Source organism: Anomaloglossus baeobatrachus, chromosome 3 (assembly GCF_048569485.1).
Source record: "Anomaloglossus baeobatrachus isolate aAnoBae1 chromosome 3, aAnoBae1.hap1, whole genome shotgun sequence".
Taxonomy (NCBI): domain Eukaryota; kingdom Metazoa; phylum Chordata; class Amphibia; order Anura; family Aromobatidae; genus Anomaloglossus; species Anomaloglossus baeobatrachus.
Genome location: NC_134355.1, coordinates 2,213,097 through 2,235,268, shown reverse-complemented (window position 1 = coordinate 2,235,268; position 22,172 = coordinate 2,213,097). Strand labels below are relative to the sequence as shown.

Genomic DNA, 22,172 nt, shown 5'->3' with positions numbered 1-22,172 from the left:
TCGATGTATGAATAGCATCAAAAAGGAGCGATGTAGGTCATCACTTAAAATGGGGAAAGAAGGATTGGTACGTGTGAGCACTGGTTGGTAATGCCAGTCTCCTGTACTTGCTGTGAACTTATAACGCCAGAAAGCGAGGGTTTATGCTTATCTGTCAAAAGCAGTGGAAAGGACAACGGATGGTATAGGAGTCCTTGCTAGACTCAGTATGAGGGTGACAGGAATTACCCTGATTGGCAATACCGGTCTCCTGTACTTATTGTGGACTTATAACACAAAATGACAAAGAAGAATATTCTCAGAGAGGAGTAACATGCGTAAGGACATGCCCTATGCTGTAGGCTATTCCCAAAGGGTTACTTAGAGGTGAATCGGTCAGAAGACCCATAGGAAGCATAGGGGACCTGCGTCCGGTAGGAGTTGTGGCTGGCTAAGTAACCCTTTGGGAATAGCCTACAGCATAGGGCATGTCCTTACGCATGTTACTCCTCTCTGAGAATATTCTTCTTTGTCATTTTGTGTTATAAGTCCACAATAAGTACAGGAGACCGGTACTGCCAATCAGGGTAATTCCTGTCACCCTCATACTGAGTCTAGCAAGGACTCCTATACCATCCGTTGTCCTTTCCACTGCTTTTGACAGATAAGCATAAACCCTCGCTTTCTGGCGTTATAAGTTCACAGCAAGTACAGGAGACTGGCATTACCAACCAGTGCTCACACGTACCAATCCTTCTTTCCCCATTTTAAGTGACGACCTACATCGCTCCTTTTTGATGCTATTCATACATCGATTCCTTTATCTCATAGTCTGATAATACTCTCGATAAAGGTCCAATTGTGACCGAAACGTTGAGACAGAGATAGACTTCTTTCATTTTTTCGCAATAAAAAACACCAAAGATACCCAGACTTTGTTTTCATTCTTCCATTGGAGTGCCGGAAAAACATTATCTGACCTGAACCAATCAATTATTTTAAGGGTTTAAGTGACTTAAGGATAACATACACTTGTAGGTAACTGGTATTGTTTTATTTGTTGATTTTGAAGCCGTAAAAGTGGTACTCTGTGTTACTGAAGGTAATCGGATCCATGTGTAAGGGAAATCTTGTTAAAGGCCTCCTGGTGGTAGATTATAGACCCGAGACAAGAAGAGATCCATTAGAGTTGTGATACAATCAGGTGTATTCGGGTAGAAAAGTCTCGAAGACTCGGACAGCACTCAGATATTGACTGAGAATCAGCCTTTCAGAAACAGTAACACTAAAAGCTGCAGCATAACAGTAAGAAGCTTATTCTTACAATTGCCTTACTCTTTCTAATCGATTAATCTCAAATTCTGAGTAAGCTCTTCAGAATTAAATAGTCTGTTCTAGTTACCTGTGCCTCTGTGAACTGTGTGTGCGGGATGTGATCAACTCTCTGATCAGCAGTCTGTACCAGCGGGGGCAAAGGCTTAGCATTGCTCGTATAGCGGATAGCAAAATGAAAAAAGGTTGCAGTTAAAGCATTAGAGCTGATGTGTTAGAGGACCACGGAAGGGTCAGAAGGTTAATAAAGTATTTAGGGGGGACTGTTGAGGAGAGCCATAAGATGAAATACTTAATTAACTTCTTGACAAGGGATTGTGGGAAATGTCGATTTGCCTTACATAATTCAGGTTTCAGATCATACACATGACACAGATATAAAGATGGCCGCCATTGCCTGGTCTCCACACCTTGCTTGGAATGCAAGGAATGTCCAGATGTAAGAAGATACCATATAAGGGAAGACCCCGGGTCAAGCTAGAAGACCAACCCACAGTTCAGATGACATCACAGACCAAACCATCAGCATGGATGCACCAGATGACGTCCCTCCCATCACCATGGATCCATCCAATGATGTCATAGACCCGCCTACAATGACGCCCACCAATCAGCTCATGAACTAACACATTGTTCGACCTACTGACCAATGAACACATCCGGGAATGCCCCTTTGCAAGGTTATATCAGAGCAATCTCAGTTGTAATAAAGGCAGAGCATGGGCTGACTTCTGTCGAGGAAAGATGAATATCCGACTGTGTCTGATCTCATTTTTCAAGCATGCACTCGATCCACACCAATTAGACCAGGCAGTAGGCAACTAGTGATCTCTGGTTAAGAGTTCACCCTAACAAGAGGAACCGGCGGCCAATGGCTCGCTTCATTACTGAAACTTCACTAATGAGGAAGAAGAGCACACCAGATCCAGGAACCTTACTCTGTTGCTGCAGGGGATGCCGCAACGTCTGCCACTTTGGACGATTTCACTCCCTTCTCGTCAGGATCAGACAGGAAACCGACGCAGAAGTCCTGCAAGGAAAAGTATCACGTTACATGCTAGGAGGAAGACCCACTTCCGTATACAGAATATACAGCCCAGGAGGATAGTCCCATCATGGTCTACGGGACTGACAGCAGTGAAACATGGCTCAGGTATACAGGCCTCCTCCATAACTAAAGGACACTCCGTAAAAGAGGATAGCCCTGTGAAGAGTTTTCTGAGGATTATTATGAGTTATGACAAAGGTCAGTCAGCTGTCGCTGTACATACACCCATCCCCCGCAGCCCTGCCAGAAAGCAGCAAATGGTGAAGCTATCAGATCTCAATTAGGACAGTTCCTGAGCCAGCCCCCCCCCCCTGCGGAGTGCATTGCCCTGCTCAGGAGGTAGGAGAAGAACTCCAGGTTTATAACCTACGTTGTAAAGATTAGGTCCAGGCTCTTCGGAGCAGTTAGAAGTGTTACAATATTGGGGAGTGTGTTGCTCCCACAAATTACCGTAGACAGGCATATTTTCAGATCCCTGACAGCAAGACGCACACCACACACTTTTCGGCAAGATTGTGCGACGTGTAATAATATAAATATAGTAAAGTAGCCATGCGCTATGCAATGAAACCGCCTATAGCGCCACCTGGTGGAAAACAACGGAGTTAGCACACACTGTACAGGAGGATAGCCCCAGGTACAGGACACACTGTACAGGAGGATAGCCCCGGGTACAGGACACACTGTACAGGAGGATAGCCCCGGGTACAGGACACACTGTACAGAAGGATAGCCCCGGGTACAGGACACACTGTACAGAAGGATAGCCCCGGGTACAGGACACACTGTACAGGAGGATAGCCCCGGGTACAGGACACACTGTACAGGAGGATAGCCCCGGGTACAGGACACACTGTACAGGAGGATAGCCCCGGGTACAGGACACACTGTACAGGAGGATAGCCCCGGATACAGGACACACTGTACAGGAGGAAAGCCCCAGGTACAGGACACACTGTACAGGAGGATAGCCCCGGGTACAAGACACACTGTACAGGAGGATAGGCCCGGGTACAGGACACACTGTACAGGAGGATAGGCCCGGGTACAGGACACACTGTACAGGAGGATAGCCCCGGGTACAGGATACACTGTACAGGAGGATAGCCGTGGGTGATGTCTACAGGACACAGTGTACAAGAGGATAGCCCTGGGTGATGTGGAAGGGCTCACCTGGGTGGAGTGCTGGAGGATGCCATGAAGTCTCTCCTGGACTCTTCTCACCAGTTCCAGTCCACTGTTGTATTTATCAGGGCTGAGGAGCCGCACAGAGCAGGCAAGGTCCTCAGTTTGAAGAAGGCTGTACTCTGCAGAGAAGAGGGGGCGGTAGTAAAGATCCATCCCATAATAATGTCACTATACAAGCACTGTAAACCCCACAGTGAAGATCCTCAACATCTCCACCGATGCACACAGCTCATCCTCACCGAGCAGGGTCTGAAGAGCGTTCACATGGAACTCCAGGTTCTCCGTCTGCGACTCCAGGACATCGATCCGCTCCGAATCCTGATTATAGTAACTGTACACACAGGAGTAACCGAGGACCTGCGAGAAAGACATTACGATTACACCAGAATACCACCCCCCCACCACACACACACAGGACCTGCGAGACAGACACTGCGATTACACCGAAATACCACCCCCCCACAACACACACAGGACCTGCGAGACAGACACTGCGATTACACCGAAATACCACCCCCCCACAACACACACAGGACCTGCGAGACAGACACTGCGATTACACCGAAATACCACCCTCCACCACACACATACACAAGACCTACGAGACAGACACTGCAATTACACCGGAATACTACCCCGCCACCACACACACACACAGAACCTGCGAGACAGATACTGCGATTACACTGGAATCCTACCCCCACTACACACACACACACACAGAACCTGCGAGACAGATACTGCGATTACACTGGAATCCTACCCCCACTACACACACACACACACACACACACACACACACACACACAGGACCTGCAAGACAGACACTGCGATTACACCGGAATACTACCCGCCACCACACACACACACACACACACAGAACCTGCGAAACAGACACTGCGATTACACCGGAATACTACCCCCCACCACACACACACACACACACACAGGGCCTGCGAGACAGACACTGCGATTACACTGGAATACTACCCCCACCACACACACACACACAAAGACCTGCGAGACAGACACTGCGATTACACCGAAATACCCCCCACCACCACACACAGGACCTGCGAGACATACACTGCGATTACACCGAAATACCACCACACACACACGACCTGAGAGACAGACACTGCAATTACACCGGAATACCCACCACCACCACACACACAGGACCTGCAAGACAGACATTGCGATTACACCGAAATACTACCCCCCCACCACACACACACAGGACCTGAGAGACAGACACTGCGATTACACCGGAATACTACCCCCACCACCACACACACACACAGGACCTGCGAGACAGACACTGCGATTACACTGGAATACTACCCCCACCACACACAGGACCTGCAAGACAGACACTGCGATTACACCGGAATACTACCCCCACCACCACACACACACACAGGACCAGCGAGACAGACATTGCGATTACACCGAAATACTACCCCCCCACCACACACACACAGGACCTGAGAGACAGACACTGCGATTACACCGGAATACTACCCCCACCACACACACAGGACCTGCGAGACAGACACTGCGATTACACCGAAATATCACCCCCCTACCACACACACACACAGGACCTGCAAGACAGACACTGCGATTACACCGGAATACTACCCCCACCACCACACACACACACAGGACCAGCGAGACAGACATTGCGATTACACCGAAATACTACCCCCCCACCACACACACACAGGACCTGAGAGACAGACACTGCGATTACACCGGAATACTACCCCCACCACACACACAGGACCTGCGAGACAGACACTGCGATTACACCGAAATATCACCCCCCTACCACACACACACACAGGACCTGCAAGACAGACACTGCGATTACACCGGAATACTACCCCCACCACACACACAGCACCTGCGAGACAGATACTGCGATTACACGGAAATACCACCACACACAGAGGACCTGCGAGCCAGACACTGCAATTACACCGAAATACCACCACACACAGATGACCTGTGAGCCAGACACTGCGATTACACCGAAATACCACTACACACAGATGACCTGTGAGCCAGACACTGCGATTACACCGAAATACCCCCACATACAGGACCTGCGAACCAGACACTGCGATTACACCAGAATACCCCCTCCCACAGGACCTGTGAACCAGACACTGCGATTACACCGGAATACCCCCATACACAGGACCTGAGAGACAGACACTGCGATTACACCGGAATACTACCCCCACCACCACACACACACAGGACCTGCGAGACAGACACTGCGATTACACTGGAATACTACCCCCACCACACACAGGACCTGCAAGACAGACACTGCGATTACACCGGAATACTACCCCCACCACCACACACACACACAGGACCAGCGAGACAGACATTGCGATTACACCGAAATACCACCCCCCCACCACACACACACAGGACCTGAGAGACAGACACTGCGATTACACCGGAATACTACCCCCACCACACACACAGGACCTGCGAGACAGACACTGCGATTACACCGAAATATCACCCCCCTACCACACACACACAGGACCTGCAAGACAGACACTGCGATTACACCGGAATACTACCCCCACCACACACACAGCACCTGCGAGACAGATACTGCGATTACACGGAAATACTACCACACACAGAGGACCTGCGAGCCAGACACTGCAATTACACCGAAATACCACCACACACAGATGACCTGTGAGCCAGACACTGCGATTACACCGAAATACCACCACACACAGATGACCTGTGAGCCAGACACTGCGATTACACCGAAATACCACCACACACAGATGACCTGTGAGCCAGACACTGCGATTACACCGAAATACCACCACACACAGATGACCTGTGAGCCAGACACTGCGATTACACCGAAATACCACCACACACAGAGGACCTGCGAGCCAGACACTGCGATTACACCGAAATACCCCCACATACAGGACCTGCGAACCAGACACTGCGATTACACCGGAATACTCCCATACACAGGACCTGAGAGACAGACACTGCGATTACACCAGAATACCACCACACACAGGACCTGCGAATCAGACACTGCGATTACACCGGAATACCACCACACACAGGACCTGAGAGACAGACACTGCGATTACACAGAAATACACCACACACAGGACCTGCGAACCAGACACTGCGATTACACAGAAATACACCACACACAGGACCTGCGAACCAGACACTGCGATTACACTGGAATACCCCCACACACAGGACTTGCGAACCAGACACTGCGATTACAACGGAATACCACCCCATCCCCCACCACACACCGGACTTGCGAGACAGATACTGCGATTACACCGGAATACTCCACACACACACATACACACAGGACCTGTGATTACACTGTAATGTTCATGGCCCCCCCTTTCCGCCGGGTTTATGGCTTATGCGCTTACCTTGCGGCTCATTTCCAGCACTTGGCAGGCAGTGATCAGGAGGCTCAGGGTGCGCAGTGGGGGTTCTTCACTAAGGACACTCAGCCGATTCCTCAAAGATGCAGTAAAATCCTCCAGAGAAAGTAACATTATGATTAAGGGATGTATGAAGCTATTTTGTCTGTGTATGGCAGTACGGTATTATGACGACGAGCACAAGGGTAACAATGTTTTGCACTTGTGACTTTCAGGCTCCATATCTCCTCTACAGCTCTGAGCACAAGACGTCTTCATCTTACAGACAATCATCTCGGCATCTCATATATAAATGTGACTGCAGATATTCAGCAGACGATCAGTTCTGCACATTCTCCTCGCTGCATTGTTACTGTTCTGTTAGTGTTGAGGATAAGAATTGAGTATCCAAAAATACTTAATTCAGCCATTTCATAGACTCAGGTATATAGTTTAGTAGATGTAAACTAACACACATATTTATGTATGTCTTTGTTCCTTAACACATTATATATCAGTATATGTAATTTGAAGATGGCTGCCATATCCTGTCTACACCCAAAGAAGCTGATGAACAAAAATTCCAAAGTCTGGACTGACCAATCAAGAAGAGACTATGCTAATTTCTATATGTCCTGAGTCCAGCCTGCGATACTTGATTGGACTGTATTTTGTCCACACCCTTCACTTCTGGAGAGCTGTGAAAAGTTTTAAACAATAAAAGACCAGTTGCCTCAGTGCCAGTCATGGAGATAGATATAACTGACTCGTTGTTCGTTATTTAGTCTCGCGTGCACTCATGACATTATAATTTGGAACAGCAGTCAGATCCAAAGAGTGACCGGTTGAGTCACGTCCTTAACATTAGTATTTTGTATATCTCCTTTGGCTTTCACCTCTCCTGAATCCTCCCGGGCTCCATCAGATTCCAGGATGTCTCCACTGAAATCTGATCAAAGGTCTCTTCTCCACGTTCTCCATATTGGTGTATACTGGTCAGGTCTCTTCCCCACGTTCCCAGTGTTGGTGTATACTGGTCAGGTCTCTTCCCCACGTTCCCAGTGTTGGTGTATACTGGTCAGGTCTCTTCTCCACGTTCCCAGTGTTGGTGTATACTGGTCAGGTCTCTTCTCCATGTTCCCAGTGTTGGTGTATACTGGTCAGGTCTCTTCTCCACGTTCCCAGTGTTGGTGTATACTGGTCAGGTCTCTTCTCCACGTTCCCAGTGTTGGTGTATACTGGTCAGGTCTCTTCTCCACGTTCCCAGTGTTGGTGTATACTGGTCAGGTCTCTTCTCCATGTTCCCAGTGTTGGTGTATACTGGTCAGGTCTCTTCTCCACATTCCCAGTGTTGGTGTATACTGGTCAGGTCTCTTCCCCACGTTCCCAGTGTTGGTGTATACTGGTCAGGTCTCTTCTCCACGTTCCCAGTGTTGGTGTATACTGGTCAGGTCTCTTCTCCATGTTCCCAGTGTTGGTGTATACTGGTCAGGTCTCTTCTCCACGTTCCCAGTGTTGGTGTATACTGGTCAGGTCTCTTCTCCACGTTCCCAGTGTTGGTGTATACTGGTCAGGTCTCTTCTCCACGTTCCCAGTGTTGGTGTATACTGGTCAGGTCTCTTCCCCACGTTCCCAGTGTTGGTGTATACTGGTCAGGTCTCTTCTCCATGTTCCCAGTGTTGGTGTATACTGGTCAGGTCTCTTCTCCACATTCCCAGTGTTGGTGTATACTGGTCAGGTCTCTTCTCCACGTTCCCAGTGTTGGTGTATACTGGTCAGGTCTCTTCTCCACATTCCCAGTGTTCGTGTATACTGGTCAGGTCTCTTCTCCACGTTCCCAGTGTTCGTGTATACTGGTCAGGTCTCTTCTCCATGTTCCCAGTGTTGGTGTATACAGGTCAGGTCTCTTCTCCATGTTCCCAGTGTTGGTGTATACTGGTCAGGTCTCTTCTTCACAGTCCCAGTGTTGGTGTATACTGGTGGCTCTCTTGGGGATGTATATAGCTTTTTCTCCCCCCACCAGTGTTGGATTGGGTTGAGGTCTGGGGACTGTGGGGACAATCCAGCTCCTCTCTTTTATGGTCATTGTCCCATTTCTTCCTCAATCTCAGCGTATGCTTCGGGTCGTTCTCCTGCTGGAACACTGTCGTCCTTTTCATACCCATAGTGCTCAAGTGTATGAAGTAACTCGTCTTGTAGGATCCTCACATATAGCTCAGCATTGAGACCACCATCCATCCTGGCCAAGTATCCAGCACCTTTGGCTGTAATGACCTATCATAAGGCTTCCTCAACTTGACAGTGTCTTCCATTTCTCACTCCGTTCGCCCCTTGTTTCTTCCCATTTTCTCTCATCAGAGCGGTCTATTGACTTTCTTCTCATCGCTCCAGATCTCCCATTTCCAATTTTCCACTTTTCGTTCTTCTTTGTAATCTCGAGCCGATGCTTCTTATGATGATATTGTGGTTGCGGCTTCTTCACCTTTTTTCAGGCCACCATTCCAGACTTGTGTAATGTACGTCACTCGGTGCTTCATGGACGTCTGTGATGTCACTATTATGGAGCAGACGAGCCGCCTCCACTGCCGGGTGTCACCAGAACTGATAGACCTTGTGATGAGGAGACTTGTGACTCTGATATTTTGTCTGGACGTCACACCTCTTGGCTTTTGAATGGACGGACGGACGGCATTTCTTATCCTCCCTCCTGTCATGACCTCACATGCTACATTTTGGCAATTTTCTTGGCTGCGAGACTAATATCGATGAGCTGGATGATGATGAGGTTTCTCTTTTCTTGGGAAATCATCTTCGTGGCGGCTCCTCGATTCGAACCATTGACCTTTCACTTGGGAACAACCTAATAACACTGAGCTATTAGTGTGAGAACAGGTTGTGATTTGTAGTGTACAGGAAGAAAGAGCAAAACAGTAACAATGCAGTGACTGACGAGAATCTGCAGAACTGATCATACGGTAAATATCTGCAGTCATCGTTCTGTATGAGATTCCGAGATGATTGTCTATCAGATGAAGGTCGTCTCACAGCTGTAGAGGAGATATGGAGCCGGAAAAGTCACAAGGGCAGAACATTGTTACCCTTGTGTTCGTCAGTGTATGTGTGCACTTATTTGGCTGGACTTCTAAAGTAATTGTATGGTAGAATTGTTTCAGCACTGTATAGCAGTATTATTTGGGTACTACCTATCAGTGTTATATATACATGTGAGGTGCTGTATTGTGGTATTTCTACACTATCCGTACTCCAGCAGCTTGACCTACACTAAATGCAGCTAAGAGCGGTATTATTATAAAATATTGTATTAAAAAATCCAGCGCGCTTAACATTCATAAAACAGATGAAATCTTTTTTTTACTTTTTGGTAGGATTATCGATGGTTGGGACGCAGATGTTGATACCTGTATACTGTGTGTAGAATTTGTAGATTGCAAAGTTGTTTAGTTGAAAGGATGCAGTAAATGAGGTCTGTTGTTGCAGAACGACCTCATGGTGAGAAGGAAGCCATCAGTCTTTTCACGTATGCTAGTTCCAATGAAGATTAGTGGTGCTGCAGAGTTTAAATTACTGATAAAGTACTAATTACTGCGCGCAGTGACTAGTGCGCACCTCCGCGCACGCACCCCCGCGCACGCACCCCCGCGCACGCACCCGGCCGGCCGATGTGTGGAGTGATTACACAAGTGAAGGGAGCTTCCTTCTCATCATGAGATCCTTCTACAGAAGGATTAGTAAGTAATGTATGCTCATACGGAATGACGTGTATGGGCTGAAGGCCGTCTGTGAGGTCACTCGTTCATTATACGTTTCTGCAGCGACACTCATGGTCTTCAGCAGGCTGCACATACGGCCTTCATTCTTATCTGGGTTCTCTATAAACCTCAGTATACACAGTGGAGATTTCATTGGATGTTCTTACAGATCATTTAGTGCATCCTTCTCAACCACACAACTCTGCAATCTACAAACCCTACACAGCGGAGGCTAGACCGCAGCTTTCAGCTTCATGCTATCATGTTACTATACCAAAGGCAATAATTACATATCTTCTTGTAGTATACAGATATCTGCGTCCCAACCACCAATAATTCTACCAAAAGGTACAACATTTTACTTCATCTTTGTTCTGAATGTTAAGCGCGGTGGATTTTGTAATAGAATACGTTTTTTCAGGGGATAGTCACACGATATCCCTCCCTCTACAGGCAGCGTCACTCATATTGGTAGCTTTATAGATATTAGGGCACTGGTGTTGTTTTGAAATTATTATAAAATATATTATATTTTTCAGACATCAGCAGCACGGTCTGTAAGGCTACAATCCCTGCCTATAAGAAGAATGAAGGGAATTTTGTTACTTACCGTAAATTCCTTTTCTTCTAGCTCTTATTGGGAGACCCAGACGATTGGGTGTATAGCACTGCCTCCGGAGGCCACACAAAGCAATTACACTAAAAAGTGTAAGGCCCCTCCCCTTCTGGCTATACACCCCCAGTGGGATCACTGGCTCACCAGTTTTAGTGCAAAAGCAAGAAGGAGGAAAGCCAATAACTGGTTTAAACAAATTCTCTCCGAGTAACATCGGAGAACTGAAAAACCATTCAACATGAACAACATGTGTACCCGCAAACAAACCAACAATCCCGAAGGACAACAGGGCGGGTGCTGGGTCTCCCAATAAGAGCTAGAAGAAAAGGAATTTACGGTAAGTAACAAAATTCCCTTCTTCTTCGTCGCTCTATTGGGAGACCCAGACGATTGGGACGTCCAAAAGCAGTCCCTGGGTGGGTAAAGAAATACCTCATGTTAGAGCTGCAAGACAGCCCTCCCCTACGGGGAGGCAACTGCCGCCTGCAGGACTCTTCTACCTAGGCTGGCGTCCGCCGAAGCATAGGTATGCACCTGATAATGTTTGGTGAAAGTGTGCAGACTCGACCAGGTAGCTGCCTGGCACACCTGTTGAGCCGTAGCCTGGTGTCGTAATGCCCAGGACGCACCCACGGCTCTGGTAGAATGGGCCTTCAGCCCTGATGGAACTGGAAGCCCAGCAGAACGGTAGGCTTCAAGAATTGGTTCTTTGATCCATCGAGCCAGGGTGGCTTTAGAAGCCTGCGACCCTTTGCGCTTACCAGCGACAAGGACAAAGAGTGCATCCGAACGGCGCAAGGGCGCCGTGCGGGAAATGTAGATTCTGAGTGCTCTCACCAGATCTAACAAATGTAAATCCTTCTCATACCGATGAACTGCATGAGGACAAAACGAAGGCAAAGAGATATCCTGATTAAGATGAAAAGAGGATACCACCTTCGGGAGAAACTCCTGAATAGGACGCAGCACAACCTTGTCCTGGTGGAAGACCAGGAAGGGAGCCTTGGATGATAGTGCTGCCAGCTCAGACACTCTCCGAAGAGATGTGATCGCTACCAGAAAAGCCACTTTCTGTGATAGCCTAGAAAGTGAAACCTCCTTCAGAGGCTCGAAGGGCGGCTTCTGGAGGGCAACTAGTACCCTGTTCAGATCCCATGGATCTAACGGCCGCTTGTACAGGGGTACGATATGGCAAACCCCCTGTAGGAACGTGCGCACCTTAGGAAGGCGTGCCAAACGCTTCTGAAAAAAGACGGATAGCGCCGAGACCTGACCTTTAAGGGAGCCGAGCGACAAACCTTTTTCTAACCCAGATTGCAGGAAAGAAAGAAAGGTAGGCAATGCAAATGGCCAGGGAGACACTCCCTGAGCAGAGCACCAGGATAAAAATATCCTCCACGTTCTGTGGTAGATCTTAGCGGACGTGGGCTTCCTAGCCTGTCTCATGGTGGCAACGACACCTTGGGACAATCCTGAAGACGTTAGGATCCAGGACTCAATGGCCACACAGTCAGGTTCAGGGCCGCAGAATTCCGATGGAAAAACGGCCCTTGGGACAGTAAGTCTGGTCGGTGTGGGAGTGCCCACGGTTGGCCGACCGTGAGCTGCCACAGATCCGGATACCACGCCCTCCTCGGCCAGTCTGGGGCGACAAGTATGACGCGGCTGCAATCGGATCTGATCTTGCGTAGCACTCTGGGCAAGAGTGCCAGAGGTGGAAACACATAAGGGAGCCGGAACTGCGACCAATCTTGCACTAGGGCGTCTGCCGCCAGCGCTCTTTGATCGCGAGACCGTGCCATGAAGGTTGGGACCTTGTTGTTGTGCCGTGACGCCATTAGGTCGACGTCCGGCACCCCCCAGCGGCGACAGATTTCCTGAAACACGTCTGGGTGAAGGGACCATTCCCCTGCGTCCATGCCCTGCGACTGAGGAAGTCTGCTTCCCAGTTTTCTACGCCGGGGATGTGAACCGCGGATATGGTGGAGGCCGTGGCTTCCACCCACATCAGAATCCGTCGGACTTCCTGGAAGGCTTGCCGACTGCGTGTCCCCCCTTGGTGGTTGATGTATGCCACCGCTGTGGAGTTGTCCGACTGAATTCGGATCTGCCTTCCTTCCAGCCACTGCTGGAAGGCTAGTAGGGCGAGATACACTGCTCTGATTTCCAGAACATTGATCTGAAGGGTGGACTCCTGCTGAGACCACGTACCCTGAGCCCTGTGGTGGAGAAAGACTGCTCCCCACCCTGACAGACTCGCATCTGTCGTGACCACCGCCCAAGACGGTGGCAGGAAGGATCTTCCCTGTGATAATGAGGTGGGAAGAAGCCACCACTGCAGAGAGTCTTTGGCCGTCTGGGAAAGGGAGACTTTCCTGTCCAGGGATGTTGACTTCCCGTCCCATTGGCGGAGAATGTCCCATTGAAGTGGACGCAGATGAAACTGCGCAAACGGAACCGCCTCTATTGCCGCCACCATCTTCCCGAGGAAGTGCATGAGGCGTCTTAAGGAGTGCGGCTGACTTTGAAGGAGAGCCTGCACCCCAGTCTGTAGAGACCGCTGCTTGTCCAGCGGAAGCTTCACTATCGCTGATAGAGTATGAAACTCCATGCCAAGATACGTTAGTGATTGGGTCGGTGACAGATTTGACTTTGGGAAGTTGATGATCCACCCGAACGCCTGGAGAGTCTCCAGTGCAACATTCAGGCTGAGTTGGCATGCCTCTTGAGAGGGTGCCTTGACCAGTAGATCGTCCAAGTAAGGGATCACAGAGTGTCCGTGAGAGTGCAAGACTGCTACCACTGCCGCCATGATCTTGGTGAACACCCGAGGGGCTGTCGCCAGACCAAATGGCAGAGCTACGAACTGAAGATGGTCGTCTCCTATCACGAAGCGTAGAAAGCATTGGAGCTCTGTAGCAATCGGCACGTGGAGATAGGCATCTTTGATGTCTATTGATGCTAGGAAATCTCCTTGAGACATTGAGGCAATGACTGAGCGGAGGGATTCCATCCGGAACCGCCTGGCGTTCACATGCTTGTTGAGCAGTTTTAGGTCCAGAACAGGACGGAAGGAGCCGTCCTTTTTTGGAACCACAAAGAGATTGGAGTAAAATCCTCGCCCCCGTTCCTGAGGGGGGACCGGGATCACGACTCCTTCTGCTCTTAGAGAGTCCACCGCCTGCAGCAGGGCATCTGCTCGGTTGGGGTGTGGGGAGGTTCTGAAGAACCGAAGTGGAGGCCGAGAACTGAACTCGATTCTGTACCCGCGAGACAGAATGTCTGTTACCCACCGGTCTTTGACCTGTGACAGACAAATGTCGCAAAAGCGGGAGAGCCTGCCACCGACCGAGGATGCGGAGGGAGGAGGCCGAAAGTCATGAGGTAGCCGCTTTGGAAGCGGTACCTCCATTTGTTTTCCTGGGGCGTGAGTGAGCCCGCCAGGAATCTGAGCTCCCTTGTTCTTTCTGAGTCCTTTTGGACGAGGAGAATTGGGCCTTGCCCGAGCCTCGAAAGGACCGAAACCTCGACTGCCACTTTTTCTGTTGAGGTTTACTTGCTCTGGGCTGTGGTAAGGAAGAGTCCTTACCCTTGGACTGTTTTATGATTTCAGCCAATGGCTCACCAAACAGTCTGTCTCTAGATAATGGCAAGCTGGTTAAGCATTTTTTGGAACCAGCATCTGCTTTCCAGTCCTTTAACCACAAGGCTCTGCGCAAAACCACAGAATTGGCGGACGCCATAGCGGTACGGCTCGTAGATTCTAGGACAGCATTGATAGCATAGGTCGCAAACGCAGACATTTGCGAAGTTAGGGACGCCACTTGCGGCACTGCTGGATGTATGAAAGCATCCACCTGTGCTAAACCAGCTGAAATAGCTTGGAGTGCCCACACGGCCGCGAATGCTGGAGCAAACGACGCGCCGATAGATTCATAGACAGATTTCAACCAAAGGTCCATCTGTCTGTCGTTGGCATCTTTAAGTGAAGCGCCATCCTCTACTGCGACTATGGATCTAGCCGCAAGCTTGGAAATTGGGGGATCCACCTTTGGACACTGGGTCCAGCGTTTGGCCACCTCAGAGGGAAAAGGATAACGGGTATCCTTAGAACGTTTAGAGAAACGTTTGTCTGGATGAGCGTCGTGTTTCTGGATCGATTCTCTGAAGTCAGAGTGGTCCAAAAAAGCACTTAATTTACGCTTGGGATATAGGAAATGGAACTTCTCCTGCTGTGCAGCTGCCTCCTCTGCAGAAGGGGCTGGGGGAGAAATATCCAACAGCCTATTAATTGCCGATATAAGGTCATTAACCATGGCGTCACCATCAGGGGCATCCAGATTGAGAGGGGCCTCAGGATTGGAATCCTGGTCACCGTCCTCAGTCTCATCACAGAGAGACTCTTGTCGCTGAGACCCTGAACAGTGTGAAGACGTGGAGGGTCTTTCCCAGCGAGCTCGCTTAGGCTGCCTGGGACTGTCATCTGAGTCAGAGACTTCAGCCTGTGATGCTTGAGATCCCCTTGAAGTACGGATTAGTTCCAACTGAGGGGGACCGGAGAGCATAGACACAGCAGTGTCCATGGTCTGAGTAACTGGCCTGGACTGCAAGGTCTCCAGGATTTTTAACATAGTCACAGACATTTTGTCAGCAAAAACTGCAAAGTCTGTCCCCGTCACCGGGGCAGGGTTCACAGGCGTCTCTGCCTGGGCTACCACCACATTAGGCTCTGGCTGACGAAGTGCCACTGGGACTGAACATTGCACACAATGTGAGTCTTTGGAGCCTGCCGGTAGATCAGCCCCACATGCAGTACAAACAGTGTACACAGCCTGTGCCTTGGCACCCTTGCGTTTTGCGGATGACATGTTGCTGCCTCCTCAGAGCAGTACAGGGTGTTCAGCCAAGAAGCGACCTTACAGTGCACTATATAAATATATATATATATATATATGGTACCAAGAAAAAAGTACACTAATATAACACTGAGGCACTAGAGGGGCCAGCACTACTGTGCTGCTTACCACCCGCTTAGGAGCGGTGTGTGGACGCCAGAAATCCCTCCAGTCTGGGTCTCCCAGAGCCTGCTGCCTTTCCCCAGCCAGCCGCATGTGTAATGGCTGCCGGCGTCCTTGTGGAGAGGGGGGGCGGGCCCTGGGCGTACACCGACGAAGAGCGGGAAGTCTGCTTCCCCCTGTGCCTAGTGAGAGGGCTGGAGCATGTAAATAAAGCTCCAGCCCTCGGCGCTGTTAATTGAGCAGCGTCTCTCCCCTACCCTGATTGACAGGGTGGGGGCGGGAACGAAGCGGCACTAGGCCGCAGAAGCCGGGGGCTAAAGTTAGAAGCGCCGCCGCCGTAAAAGCGCGGTCGGCGCCAAGTCCCCGGCGCACTACAAGTCGCAGCTGCGTCGCCGCTCCAGGAGCGGTCGGCGCAGTAGTTCCCAACATGAAACGTCACTCAGCAAAGCTGCAGTGACCTAACCCCAGCGCACAGCGCTACTGTCCCCGGCGCACTATAACGCTCAGCAAGCCTGAGAGTGTCCGTGCCTGCCGGGGACACAGAGTACCTGAAAGTTGCAGGGCCTTGTCCCTGAACGGCACTCCCGCTCCAAATCCAGCAGGTTCTATGGGTCTGTGGATGGAGCCCGGCCCCAGGGCTTGGGGGCCGGCAAGATCCCACTTCCACAGAGCCCACCAGGGGATGTGGAAGGAAAACAGCATGTGGGCTCCAGCCTCTGTACCAGCAATAGGTACCTCAACCTTACAAGCACCAACCGCGGGTGAGAAGGGAGCATGCTGGGGGCCCCACATGGGCCCTCTTTTCTTCCATCCGATATAGCCAGCAGCTACTGCTGACTACAAACAGTGGAGCTATGCGTGGATGTCTGACCTCCTTCGCACAAAGCAGAAAACTGGTGAGCCAGTGATCCCACTGGGGGTGTATAGCCAGAAGGGGAGGGGCCTTACACTTTTTAGTGTAATTGCTTTGTGTGGCCTCCGGAGGCAGTGCTATACACCCAATCGTCTGGGTCTCCCAATAGAGCGACGAAGAAAAATCTTTATTTCTATAGCGCCATCATATTCCGCAGCGCTGTACAATTCAGGAGGATCATATAAAAACAAATAACAGTTATAGAAATTACAATAATTAGAGGGGGGAAAAGACAACCCTGGTTGTGAGAGCTTACAATCTACAAGCCTACTGGCCTGCAATACACTATCCCTACTCCAGCAGCTCACCCTACACTAAATGCAGAATAACAGCGGTATTATTAGAGAAAAGAATAGAGTTCAAATTAGTCCTGAACAGGACTGCTGGTTATACGTAGCAGCAGCATGGTCTGTAAGGCTGTAATCCCTGCCTACAGGCCTGCAATACTCTGTCCCTACTCCAGCAGCTCACCCTACACTAAATGCAGAATAACAGCGGTATTATGAGAGAACAGAATAGAGTTCAATTACCCCTGAAAAGGACTGCTGGTTATACGTAGCAGCAGCACGGCCTATAAGGTTACAATCCCTGCCTATAGGCCTGCAATACACTGCCCCTACTCCAGCAGCTCACCCTACACTAAATGCAGAATAAAAGCGGTATTATTAGAGAATAGAATAGAGTTCAATTAGCCCTGAAAAGGACTGTTGGTTACTGTTGCACCAGCAGGTCCTGTCACCTTATAACATACTTTCCTCCTCCAGCAGAGTCTCTCTCTAGTCCCTACACTATTTCTAGATAGATTGAGGCAAACATGGCGTCTCTGAGTCTTGTATAGACCCGATGACGCTATGCCACCGATCACAGTAATGCCTGAAACCAAACATGGCTATGGAATTACCATGGTTGGCAGGCAATTCTCACATTTTTAGTGGCTGAAAAAAAGCTATAAACATGAGGAGCGGAGACTTGAGCATGGCTCTGGAGTACCAGAATACTCGATCGAGTACTGAGCAGTGCCGATCACTACAGGCTATACACCACCGTGATGTGCTGCCAAACACACCTGCAATGTGCCGCCACGCACTCTCGCACTCTCAGTATATAGTGATAGGCAGCTGTACATGCCAGACACTGACTGACAGCCGCTCCTCAGTATATAGTGACTGCCCGCTGAATAAGCCTAGTAGTGACTGACAGCCACTCCTCAGTATATAGTGACTGCCAGCTGTACAAGCCCGGCACTAACTGACAGCAGCTCCTCAGTACATAGTGATCGGCAGCTGTACAAGCCCGGCACTAACTGACAGCAGCTCCTCAGTACATAGTGATCGGCAGCTGTACAAGCCCGGCACTAACTGACAGCAGCTCCTCAGTATATAGTGATCGGCAGCTGTACACACCAGTCACTGACAGCCGATCCTCAGTGTAGGGCTGTCAGTCAGTGCCATGGTGGTTACAGCTGCTGATCACTGTGTACGGAGTGGTGACTGAAGTCGCACCAGCCGCACCTCTATGACTGAAAGCCATGGGCTGTGGGGAGGACTAGAGTTCATTACCTCCTGGCAGTGGGGCTGTTCGTGTGTTTGTTCGGTCACAACGCTAGTAACGCGCAGAACGTCCCCATATCTGAAGGATAATACAGCTTTTTAATATCAGAGTTTCCCTTTAATGGAGACATCGGTTCCGGCCTCAGATTATAACCCAGTAGAGTTAGGATGGTGTTTCTTGTGTTGTAGTGGACGTGTAGGGTTCCCTGCTGGGTGAGTGAGGTGTGAATGCGGTCCAGCTCCATTTTGCCCCCACCTACCTTTGACTGATGCTGGAACGTGCACCTCTCATTATACTCCTGGAACCTCTTCTCCTGGCGAGCAGCTTTACTGACCTGTCCCAAGAGAAAGCCCCACAACATCATCCATCAATATCATCATCATCCTCCATCAACATCACCATCCATTAATTAATCACATCTTCATCCATCAATATCACAGTCATCTTCTATCAGTATCGGCATTATCCCCCATCATCCTCCATCAACATTCATCCTTAGCATCATCATCCTCCATCAACATCACCATCCATCCCTGTCATCATCATCCTCCATCAACATCACCATCCATCCTTAGCATCATCATCCTCCATCAACATCACCATTCATCCCTATCATCATCCTCCATCAATATTACCATCCATCCATTAATCACATCTTCATCCATCAATATCACCATCATGCTCTATCAGTATCATCACCTATCATCATCATCATCATTGTCCATTAGATTCAGGTCAATGTGTTTCGGCGATCGCAGTCTCCTTCCTCAGGACATCAAGCAAATGACATAAATAAAGAATTGAGATTTTTATGTCCTTTGCTTGATGTCCTGAGGAAGGAGACTGATCTCCGAAACGCGATGACCTGTGCAATTGAATAAAGACATGGAATAATTAATCCACATCGATGGGTTTGGTGATATCGCAGCAAGACACCCGTTTTTCTTCTGAATCTCTTTGACTCTGCTCGGGGCGCAGCCGTTCACCGGTACACTACGCGATTACAGGAGTTGTGACTTTCACAACCCCTCTAGGTGAGTTCTCTGCGCTTCACTGGCTCATTGTTTTGCCTGGTAAGACCCTATTGCGCTATTTTCCACAGCTCTCTCTCATCAGTGTCCGTGTCACGGGTCACAAACAGTGCTGTGGTGTCCGGCAATAGAAGGTCACAGCATTTGGCTGTGCAGAATGCTCCCTGACTTTCTATTATTCCTGCTCTTAGTATTCAGTGTACTAGGTATCTCCTCTGCTGGGTTTTCATCCTTTTCCCTTTAGGACTCTGAGAAGCTCCTCTTCTCTTCAGCTGCTAATCATCAGTATTCCCCTTGGGTTTAAATACTCATTTTCCCTGGACTGGTGCTGGTGATATTATTCAGTTCCTTCACAGGCTCTGGATGCAAGCAGGTGGCTTGCACTCATCTGTAAGATAATTGCTGCTCTTTGCTGATCTTCTTCCTGAGTCATCTGTAGATAAGTAGTTCATGCTTTTCCCCGCGTGTCCTTTTTTTGTCTTCTTTAGTAGTTTGTGGGGTTGATAGGAGCTCATCCCACCCGTTCTCTATTTAGGGCCCAGCACTAGGGATACCTAGGGTCAGGTATCCGGCTCAACACATCTAGGGTGGTGAGGACCCCAGGGGTCAGCAGTAGGTTTGGTCAGGGGTCACCATCTTCCCCTTCCCCGGGGTTTCCCTTTCGTTTCTCCGTTTGCACCTAGCGTGATAGTCCATCAATCACATCTTCATCCATCAGTTACATCATTTATTATGTCATCATCATCTATCAATAGCCATCAATATCATCATCCATCAATAACATCATCCTCCTCTTTCAACAATAACATCAGCCATCGATACCTTTCTCCATCCACTTCCTGCTCCATCAATATAAGACCTAGGAATGTTACTTTGCAAAAGAGAAGACTTACAGCGGTCTACAAATATCTGAGAGGAGGTCACAGGGGAACCGCCCCATACTCATCAGCACGAGGACGTACAAAAAGCAACGGGCGGAAACTAAGGGGAAAGGGATACAGAGTAGAAATTAGGAAAAACTGACAGTGAGGACAGTCAGAGAGTGGAACAGGCGACCACAGGGGACAGTGAGGGCAGTCACAGAGTGGAACAGGCGACCACGGGAGGCAGTGAGGGCAGTCAGGGAGTGGAACAGGCGACCACAGGGGACAGTGAGGGCAGTAAGAGAGTGGAACAGGCGACCACGGGAGGCAGTGAGGGCAGTCAGGGAGTGGAACAGGCGACCACAGGGGACAGTGAGGGCAGTAAGAGAGTGGAACAGGCGACCACGGGAGGCAGTGAGGGCAGTCAGGGAGTGGAACAGGCGACCACAGGGGACAGTGAGGGCAGTAAGAGAGTGGAACAGGCTACCACAGGGGACAGTGAGGGCAGTCACAGAGTGGAGCAAGCGACCACGGGAGGTAGTGAGGGCAGTCACAGAGTGGAGCAGGCGACCACGGGAGGTAGTGAGGGCAGTCACAGAGTGAAGCATGCGACCATGGGAAACAGTGAGGGCAGTCAGGGAGTGGAGCAAGCGACCACGGGAGGTAGTGAGGGCAGTCACAGAGTGGAACAGGCGACCACGGGAGGTAGTGAGGGCAGTCAGAGAGTGGAACAGGTGACCACGGGAGGTAGTGAGGGCAGTCAGAGAGTGGAACAGGTGACCACGGGAGATAGTGAGGGCAGTCAGGGAGTGGAGCAGGCGACCACGGGAGGCAGTGAGGGCAGTCAGGGAGTGGAGCAAGCGACCACGTGAGGTAGTGATGGCAGTCACAGAGTGGAACAGGCGACCACGGGAGGTAGTGAGGGCAGTCAGAGAATGGAACAGGTGACCACGGGAGGTAGTGAGGGCAGTCAGGGAGTGGAGCAAGCGACCACGGGAGGCAGTGAGGGCAGTCAGGGAGTGGAGCAAGCGACCATGGGAGGTAGTGAGGGCAGTCACAGTGTGGAACAGGTGACCACGGGAGGTAGTGAGGGCAGTCACAGTGTGGAACAGGTGACCACGGGAGGCAGTGAGGGCAGTCAGAGAGTGGAGCATGCGACCATGGGAAACAGTGAGGGCAGTCAGAGAGAGGAGCAGGCGACCACGGGAGGTAGTGAGGGCAGTCACAGAGTGGAACAGGCGACCACAGGGGACAGTGAGGGCAGTCACAGAGTGGAGCAAGCGATCACAGGGGACAGTGAGGGGAGTGGAGCAGGCGACCACGGGAGGCAGTGAGGGCAGTCACAGAGTGGAGCAGGAGACCACGGGAGGTAGTGAGGGCAGTCAGGGAGTGGAACAGGTGACCACGGGAG

At 50.1% G+C, this 22,172-nt stretch overlaps 1 protein-coding gene across 1 annotated transcript in view; it reads right to left on the bottom strand.

Annotated features, from left to right (window-relative positions):
- The window catches only part of CUL9 (cullin 9), a 215,668-nt gene that overhangs the window by 27,251 nt on the left and 166,245 nt on the right, over positions 1–22,172 (bottom strand). The window contains exons 36-40 of the mRNA XM_075338942.1: positions 19,127–19,201; positions 7,006–7,116; positions 3,787–3,904; positions 3,533–3,666; positions 2,250–2,341 (exon numbers count right to left, since the gene is read on the bottom strand). Of these exons, the coding sequence (XP_075195057.1) occupies positions 2,250–2,341; positions 3,533–3,666; positions 3,787–3,904; positions 7,006–7,116; positions 19,127–19,201 (530 nt within the window). The remainder of the gene's footprint in view (positions 1–2,249; positions 2,342–3,532; positions 3,667–3,786; positions 3,905–7,005; positions 7,117–19,126; positions 19,202–22,172) is intronic.